This window comes from Sceloporus undulatus, chromosome 3 (assembly GCF_019175285.1).
Source record: "Sceloporus undulatus isolate JIND9_A2432 ecotype Alabama chromosome 3, SceUnd_v1.1, whole genome shotgun sequence".
In the NCBI taxonomy this organism is placed as follows: Eukaryota; Metazoa; Chordata; class Lepidosauria; order Squamata; family Phrynosomatidae; genus Sceloporus; species Sceloporus undulatus.
The window spans coordinates 209,392,619-209,402,093 of record NC_056524.1 but is presented as its reverse complement, the minus strand read 5'-3'; the positions used below and the strand labels follow the sequence as shown (position 1 = coordinate 209,402,093).

The following is a 9,475-nucleotide window of genomic DNA, read 5'->3' as shown; positions in this document are numbered from 1 at the left end:
AGGCGTGGAGGGCAGCAGCAGCAGAGGCCTGCGAGGCCTCCAGCACCCACACCCAGCCTCCTCCAGGCCTCCGCGGCCACGGAAGGGCCAGGTATCGGTGCTGGGGCCTCTTGGCCTCCAGCACCGACACCCGCCCCTTCCGCAGTGGCGGCGGCCTGGAGGAGGCCGGAGGCCAACGCAGGAGGCCTTAAAGGCCTCCGGCGCGGCAGCCCTCCTCCCTCACCGCCGCTGTGGCAAAGGCCCGGTGGCGGTGCTGATGGGGGCCAAGAGGCCTCCAGCACCGCCATCGCATCCTTTCACAGCGGTGGCAAGGAAGCCGAGGCTTGTCCTCCGCCGCCGCCACCCAGCTTCCTCCGCAGCGGCGGCAGCGGAGGCCAAGCCGCTGCGCCGAGAAGGTAAATAAGGAGAAGGGAAAAGAGGGAGGCAGGGAGGGAAGGGAGGAGGGAAGCGAGGGAGGGGAGGGAGAAGGAACATTTGTCCCAATGGCGGGGCGCATGCACGCGCGCTGCCATTGGGACAAATGGGACTTGAGCATACGTGGATTTTGTTATACGCAGGGGGGGGGGTTCCAGAACAGATTATTATTGCAGATACTATGTCATTTGTTGTATGAAATTTCATTTCTTTTTATGAATCAACTGATGATGTCAATCTATATGTATATGGATGGGATATGCCTTTTATACTTTTTTTCTCTTAATTTTTAATTTTTAACACAAATTCTTCCTTGAACAAACACCCCAAAATGGGTGGATATTCTTGTTACTTAAATGATTATGCAAAAGAAATCTTTTTGTAACATTTTTATAATCCCCCCAAATCTTCTTCTCAATTGACAAATGACAGAGAGTTTTATGCCATTCTTGATCCCTCGCTGAATTGTAATGACATTGTATTGTGTCTACATGGATACTTGGTCACTGTGGTATTTTTTATATTGGCTCTATGCTGTAATAAATTGTTGTTGTTGTTGAACTTCCAGCACACAAGAGGTTCTGGGAACTAAACCAGCAGAAAAGAAAATCATCTCAACTGAAGCAATAACATATGGTCCAAACACAGCATAGCCCCCTTAACAATGTTTTGCACCTTTTCATGTTATTTCAAAATATTACACAGTAATACCATCTCCCTCTCAATATTGTTATGCCACGTAACAGCGTAAGTCCTCCTAACACCACCCATTATTGCAGTCAAATTTCACTTCTAAGCAAGGTACCCATCTAATGATCTTAGAACGATAAGTCAAGTCAATTAGATAGATTTATTATTCAAAGAGGATCACAAAATAGAAGTGGCCTGTTTACTTGGAGGCTGCACATACCATCCGTTCTTTCACTAACAAGCAGTACAAGTTATAAACAGCCCAATCCTGGAAGAGGCTAAGTAATAGAAGCTACTGAAGTCCTCACAGAAGCAGAATTAAAAGTCATATAGAAAACCACAAGGAAGAATCAAGTGTGACTACTACCTAAGGAACAGTAGAAAAAGAAAAATGTAGAGTCTTTCAAGCAAGACAATGAAAAGTCAAACCACTAGCTAAATCAAATGATAGGCAGGAAAATGACTTGAAAAAATATTTCCTTATAATAAAATTAAAAATATTTCACACCCCCTACGAAAGCAATATTACATTTGAAGATGAATAAGTCTAATTTCTCATTTTTGAACCACAAATTGAACCACATACAAAGTTGCAAATGAACAGAGCTTTTAAAAATAAGCTTTAAACACAGTGCATAAAATGCAAATCTAAATTGAGCAATTAGCTTCTAATTTACAGTACTCAGAAAATTATGAACAGTAAAATGTATCCCAATTGTGAACATAAAATTCAATTACTTCTAACTCACGACTGTGTCAAAACCTGGAACTTTCTTGCTAACTACGAGCAACGAGTCTCCCTGTGGATTCAAGCAATTCCTAGATTTTGTCTTGACTGACAAAACAGAACTTAATTCAGATTCACACAAGTTTGTTGTTTCAAATTGAGGACACAGAGCGCTTTCCCACCAAATCTTGGTAACATGCCCAGTGATGCACATCAAAACTACTCCAAAATCTTGTTTTCAAATTGCCTTTTAAGAGTGAAATTTGTCCACAAGTCAGTAAGATCTCCCTTTAGCTATTCATCATCTGACATTTCTCCAAACTGTAGGAATATGGATTCATGATCCATTCTTCTGAAATCTTCAGTTCTCCAGCAGCAAAATATCGATCACGCAATTCTGACAGCATTTCCAAATAAGCCACAATTTCTTCACACACAGTAGGAATTATGGATCCAGCATTATCAAGCATCTCTTCTAAACATGCATCTGGGAAAGGAGGCACAAGTCTACGAAAGCTCATGCTACCAATTTATTTATTTCAATTAGTCTCAAAGGTGCTACAAGATCCCTTTGCATACTGATTTTCCAGACTACCGTAACTTGGCTATATCTTTGAATTCATCTCTTCTAGTGAAGGAAATTTTGAAAAACTGCTTCTCTTCATCCTTTGATGCCAAATAGGTAACTTTTCTTTGAAGACATTCAACTATTCACAAATCTTCAATATGTTTATCCTTCCTCCTTGAAGATAAATATTCAGGTCATTCGTATGAGTGAATATGGCAGCTAAGTAAACCAGCATTTGAGTGAATTCCTGTGATTCCAAAGCCTCAACCAGATCACATCCATGCTCCTCCAGAAAAATGTTTATTTCTTCCCGCAGTTCAAAGCAGCAGATTAAAACTTGCCCTCATGACAACCAACAGACCTCTGTGTGGAAAAGCAAAACAGAATGCACATTTCCCAGATCCTCACAAAATAATCTGAAGATGTGATGATTCAAAGCATACTCTCTACTCTCTTTTTCTGTGATGCTCACGATAATTCTGAGACAAGATTGTCTGAATGTATATCACTGTGTGATATGTGGGGCATACTGAGTGATCCTGTATTACAACTGTACTTCTTCTAATAATAATACAGTAATTCACACATGTGTGTTCACAGGCTTGTGTAAATGTGTTGCTCGAGTGACAAAATTAGTGATGAATGCTGTGTTATGGCACACTCACTTAAAGCCACAATTTATGTGGAAGTAACTTCTAGACAACTGAATGACACTGTGTAGTTGATCAATTTCATTGCCAATAAACTCACGTCTTGCTAGTGTGAATGAACAAATCAATTGGGCTATGAGAACATGGAGAAATGCACAAAGGGGTTTACGTCTCTCTTGACTCAGGAGGCAGGAGAAAAGTGCTTGGGAGAAAAGTTACTTCCTGTCTCCTTGGTGCTCCTCAGTCCTTCACATTATATATGGGGAAATCAATGGCAACAAAGGGGGTGTTTGATTGGTTGGACAAAGCAGACATAAGCACAGGATTGATCAAGTGAATTCAAATGACAGAGGGGAGCATGGTACATCTGAGCAGAGATGGCAGGCGAGCTGAGAGGCCCAAAGGGTGAAATACTTAATGAACTCTCTTGATCATAAATTTATGAGTGAAACAATATACAATGATTATGTCAGATGTAGAGTAATAATGATTTTAAAAGCAATACTCTGACAATTAGTTACTTATTTTATGGATAAATCTTTTATTCTCTCTTTTGATTAAATAAACAATGGAACTACTACCTATGCAACACAACCACCTACTACCTAGAAGCTGAAAAATCAGTCCTGAAATTGTCAAGAAGTCTACTTCTGTCTTTCATTGTGACTCCTTGAAGATGACATGCCTAAGGCCATCCAAAAAGCTACTGTAAAAGTATAACTTTAAATCAGGCCTCTCATGTTCAGTACATGAGTCAAGGTTCCACCTAATTCTTCTTCATCCTGAAAAGGCTTACAAATAACTACTACAATCTAAAGAATGTTTACTCAGATGTAGGATCCACTGAGGTCAGTAAGTTGTTGTTGTATGCCTTCAAAGTTGTTTCTGACATAGCCGGCCATGGGGTTTTCTTGGCAAGACTTGTTCAGAGGGGGTTTGCCTTAGGCTTATTTCCAAATAATCACATGTAAGATTATAGTCTTACTTTAGTCTTTACAATTACAATAAATTTAGATAATAATGTCATATTTTAAATTCACATTATCAAGGAAAAGAGTACCCTACAAACTGTCACCCTAGAAAAGGCAAAAAAGGTAGATGAAGACTTGGAAGTAAGTTCAATAAAATTCAGTTGACTTAAGAAAACATCTTCAAGGCATCTCACTGACATCTCAGTAATACAGTATTAAAGATTCCACATGTGTCACTGGAAAATGCAAAACAGATCTAGTGAAGTAACTTACTGGATGAATTGGGGATTAGAAATTGTGTAATAAAATCTGGATTAATTAATGAGTTCTAGCATGAGCTCAACAAAATCATTCAATTACTTTACTGTCTAAATTCAACTGGAAAAGTATATATGTTCATCTTCTTCCATGACTATGTTGTGTGTTAATCTTGCTAACATTTAAAATTGAGAACAGTCTTACTCTCTACATTATACATTATCTGATATAAGGAGAAGCTTATTGTGGAATGTATCCACAATAATTTGCTCGATATAAAGCTAATTTCTGCATTAATAACCCATGTGTTCTCAATATCTATATTTATTAAACATTTATGGAATGTTTGGCAACATGGTACAGCTATTCAGAATATCTTGAACTACTGGCATTGACTATGCAACAGGCAGGAAAAAATATTTTCCATTACATCACTATATCTGTAATTAATCCTTCCTCCACACAAACAGGAATAGACTATTTTTGATACACACATGAAGCAAAAATAATACAGAGATGACAACCAAGTTTAACTATTTCCTCTTGATCACCTGTTAATACAGTTTTAGGCTTCCTTCAGCAGCGACTGTCTCTTTACTAGCACAGTAAAAACTAGTTAGGTTTAAATTATTAGCACATTCCCTTGATTTGTCAAATCCAGGGATGGGAAACTTCAGAATCTAGAGGCCAATTTTCTGTGATCTGAAGACCTCATGAATTGCCTAATATGCAACAAAACAAAATATAATGCTTCTGGTTTTGAAAAAATTGGCATGTTTTATGTTGGGTCGGGCAGCAACCAATTAAAAAGTGATTTATCTGTCCTACAGGCCTCCAGGAGAGACAAGTAAGCCAGAAAAAGGAATAGTAGAAAGAAAACTGGGAGAGGGGGGCTTCATACTGCCTGAGGTCTGCACTGTGCCTACTAATGTTTTATTGCCTGCTCCCAGGTTACTAGCAATATTTCAAAATATTACAAGGTCAAGCGCTCCTTGTTGTGTCAGACTTTGCATCATCCACTTGCCTGGGAACTTACTGATATTAAAGCAGTGGGGACCCAGCATGCTTTTTTAACTCTCATCTTAAAAAAGCTATGGTCAAAAACATTGCAAGTTGTGGGACAAAATATCTGTCTGCCTCTCTCCCTCCAGATCCTAAAAAAATGCAATGGAGCAGGCCTGCTGATCTCTGCAGAATATCATTCTGCTTTAAACATCAGACTGTTTTGGAAATTGTAGATAATACAAGAACTACATTCCAAGAAAGAAAACAATGTGCCATAATACCCTTCAAAATATAGGTGTAGCATGACTGTATAATGGAAGTTACAGTTCACAGGACTTTGTTTTCCCATGCCCCACTAAAACCTACAAATGAGTCTTAACCTCTTCCTTGTGCATACCTCCTTTCTAGCCTTATGTCAAAGATGGAGAAGAGAAAGCCTTATCTGCAACTTCCATAATATAGCCTAGTTTTAGCAAAGACAGCTCAATGATGGCAATGTTTTTTTTAAAAAAGGGGAAAAAAAGAAAAACACTGCTAACGATAGCTGTGCTTTGTACACCTAGGAGACAACCAAAAGGATAGGAATTAAGGAGTAAATCATGCATCAGAAGGAATGCCTGAAGTATCCATGCAGAATGAGGAGGTTTGACTTGTAAGGCTGTTTGACACATCACATTCAGACCAGTACACTCAAAATAATTCACAAAAGTATGTTATACCAATAGCATAATTTGCAAATATTCTCTGTTCCATCAAAAAAATTCATAAGAAGCTCAACAACTTGCACAACTCAACAGCTTGGGACAGAAATTAAATTCTGAATTGAAAACTCTTCTGCCAGCACTGGCCAGCAAAAAAGGCTGAACTTGCAACAATTTAGATATCAGTTAGATCCACACTATAATTTAAAGTGTTTGTCAGACAAGACAAATCCATGTTTTATCACAGAGTCACCAAATTTGGTATGATGTCTAATCAGACCAAAATGAAGGAAAGTATTAACATTTGGACTTAATCATCAACTACTGTAGGTATGCCCTGAAGACATACCAGTACTTTGGATTTCAATTTTTTCAATTTTTATTGATTTTTAATATAATTTTATTTTAAAATATATTTTTGTTTAGTATGCATATTTATACACCGATACTGACTTACACAAACTTATGCTGATACCCCAAAGATTCTTGTGAAAGTTCAAGAGTAAGTGGCAAACTTTCGCTTCTTTTCATATAATTCAAATTTTGTTTCATTCACATTATAAATAAAATCATCAATATCATCCTGGGAAATATCTTAGTCTCCAATAAAATCATTATGCAATACAATAGAAGTATCAAGACCATAACTGCAATCACCTAAAAAACAGAGATACACTTTGTTCTTATTCCATGCTTTTAGTTACATAAATAGCTCACCGGTGATATGCTTCCCGACGATACTTCTTCATAGCATGCCCATCCATATTTGCAGGAAGATCTGCTGCATTTTGTAGTCGGTCACTCCATGAGGTTGTCATTTTTTTTTTAATTTTGCACAATGGTCACTTAACACTGGAAGAATAAAAAGATCAACTAAGCTTGGAATCAGGTTTCCCAAAAACTAAAGTGTTGTGTAACTATTTCCTGTTTTTAAAAACCCAACAGTATTTGAGGGATGCTTGCAACTACCTGACAGAAACTATTCCCTTGCAAAATATAAAGATAAATCCAGAGGTCCCCACATACATATGAAAATTTATTGTAAGTGTTATAATTTTAAATTGATTATTTTAATCAGGATTTGTTTGATCATGAAAACCTGCTCCCATTCAGCCCCTCATTTCCTCCAACAAGGTTTCTCCATTTCCTCCAACAAGGTGATTCATATGAATGAGTACCAGTGTGAGGGAAACATAACTGACCAAACTTCTTTTTGTGTGCTTTCAAGTCACTTCTGATTTATGCTACCCTAAGACAAACCTATAATGGGGTTGTCTGGGCAAGATTTGTTCAGAGGAAGTTTGCCATTGCCTTCCCCTGAGGCTGAGAACATGTGACTTGCCCAATACCCAATGACAAAGAATAATAATATGCTGAATAAAAGATGTACTCCTTAGCTTTATTTTTTCTTAAGCTTTATTTTTGTTTAGTTTACATCGGGGTCGGCAACCTCCGGCCCACGGGCCAGATCCGGCCTGTGGGCGCCTTTCCGCCAGCCCCCGGTCCCTCCCGCCGCTGAAATCACTGCCGATTTCGGCAGCTTCGGCCGCCATTTTTAAGGGCAAAATGGCGGCGCGAATTCAGAGGCCCGCTGCTGGCTCCGGAGCCCTGAAACGGGGCTCCAGAAGCCGCACCGGGCCTCTGGGAGGCCCATTGCCGTTGCTGGGGCCCTCCAGGAGGGCTCCTGCGACGGCAGCGGCCCTCCCAGAGGCCCGTTGCCTTCGCTGGGGTCCTCCAGGAGGGCTCCACCGGCGGCAGTGGGCCCCTGGGAGGCCAGTTGCTGTCGCTGGGGCCCTCCAGGAGGGCTCCAACGGCAGCAGCAGGCCCCTGGCGTCAGGGGCCAGCAAAGACAGGGAGGCCTCCAGCGCTGGCGGTCCCCACCAGCTCTTTCCTGGCCTCTGACAGGGCCTGGGGCCCCGTCAGGGGCCGGCAAAGAGGAGGTGGCCTGGCCCCTGGAGGTGGAAGCTCCACCCCTGGGGGTGGAAGCTCCACCCCCGGCACACAGCCCCGCCCCCAGGGGTGGAAGCTCCACCCCCCGGCTTCGGCCCCCCAGTTGTCTGAGGGACACCAACCCGGCCCCCGGCTCAAAAAGGTTGCCTACTCCTGGTTTACATTATAACATACCATTGAGGTGGTATTGCATAAGATGAATAAAAACAACTAATACTGTAGCTTAAATCTGTTATATGATAAAAGAAACAAATGTTTCTCCACATGCAATTTGCTAATGGCATATAACAATTATGATTCTTAAATAAATTACTACATGAAGAAACAAATGGTAACATTCTCTTCTCTCCTACCATCTCTTGCAAAATACATAGCCTTGCACAAATCTGACATATTATATTGTACCTTACTTTTGACTACAGTGGTACCTCGGGTTACGAAATTAATTCGTTCCGCGGCTAATTTCGTAACCCGAAAAACCTTCGTAAGCCGAATTGCCATAGGCGCTAATGGAAAAATAGCTCTCTGCTGCCCTCCGGTGGCGGAAAATAGCGCCGAGGTTTTTTCGTAACCCGAAGAAACCTTCGTAAGCCGAAACAATAAATCCCTATGGGATTTTTTCGTAACCCGAAAATTTCGTAACCTGGGTATTTCGTATCCCGAGGTACCACTGTATTATATTGTACCTTACTTTTGACTATCTACATTTTGAAGTTATTTGGAAGGTATGTTCAGGGTCACTGTAAGTCAGAAACGACTTGAAGGTAAACAACAGCAATGCTCAGTTACACACACAAAAATCTGTTGTTTTTTTGTCATGTAACATAAAAGTTAAGAGAAAAGATGAACCCAATCCAACATTGCATTAATCCAAAATGGGCATGCTGAAGCTTATTTGAATAGAAGCCTTAGGGCAGTGCTCAGCCAGGTTAGGCTCTGGGTCGGCACAGGGACAGACAGGTGTTCACACACCCATCCCTGCACCGACCCAGGACCAGAGGCTGCTCCTTACCTTGCCAGTGTGTGAACCATCTGAAAAGTCCACCTGTTGCCCTGTCTGACATGGAAACAGGACACCTGGCTGCACCCACATGGCCAAGTGCTCTGTTTCTGTGTCAGATGGGGTAACTGGGGGGGGGGGCATGTCAGATGGATCTCACATCAGCAAGGTAAAAAGCACTGAGAGGGGGGGAGCTGTCCAGTTTTGCTTGCACAAAACCAGGACTATTTCACCCCATGGCAAAGCCTCTTTATTAACCCGGGTCAGACAGATCCTCTTGATCCACATACTGTACAGACGGGATTGGGCCTGATCCCACCATAGGAGTTTTAGCCACATCATCTAAACTAGACGATGAAGGCTGGGGGGGGGGGGAGAAGAACCTGGCCATTTGGCTTGTGCAGGCATCCATCTTGGATGAGCCCTCGAATAACCTTTCCCGACAATAATGTGTCTCATCTTGCTCCCTTTTATCTGAATAACGAAATCAGACCAAGCTGCAAATCCTATCAGTTTCTGAATTAAACATGTGCTTGGGTGG

At 41.1% G+C, this 9,475-nt stretch overlaps 1 protein-coding gene across 6 annotated transcripts in view; it reads right to left on the bottom strand.

Moving 5' to 3' along the window:
• Positions 1 to 9,475, bottom strand: part of NT5C2 (5'-nucleotidase, cytosolic II) — a 101,648-nt gene that overhangs the window by 76,881 nt on the left and 15,292 nt on the right. For 2 of the 6 annotated variants that reach the window (XM_042458935.1, XM_042458934.1), the window contains one exon: positions 6,702 to 6,836. The exons of 3 other annotated variants lie outside the window; for them this stretch is intronic. In XM_042458935.1, the coding sequence (XP_042314869.1) occupies positions 6,702 to 6,802 (101 nt within the window). In that variant the 5' untranslated portion in view covers positions 6,803 to 6,836. Of the gene's footprint in view, positions 1 to 6,701; positions 6,837 to 9,475 lie in introns of those variants that run through there. One more of the 6 variants, XM_042458938.1, reaches the window with a different exon arrangement.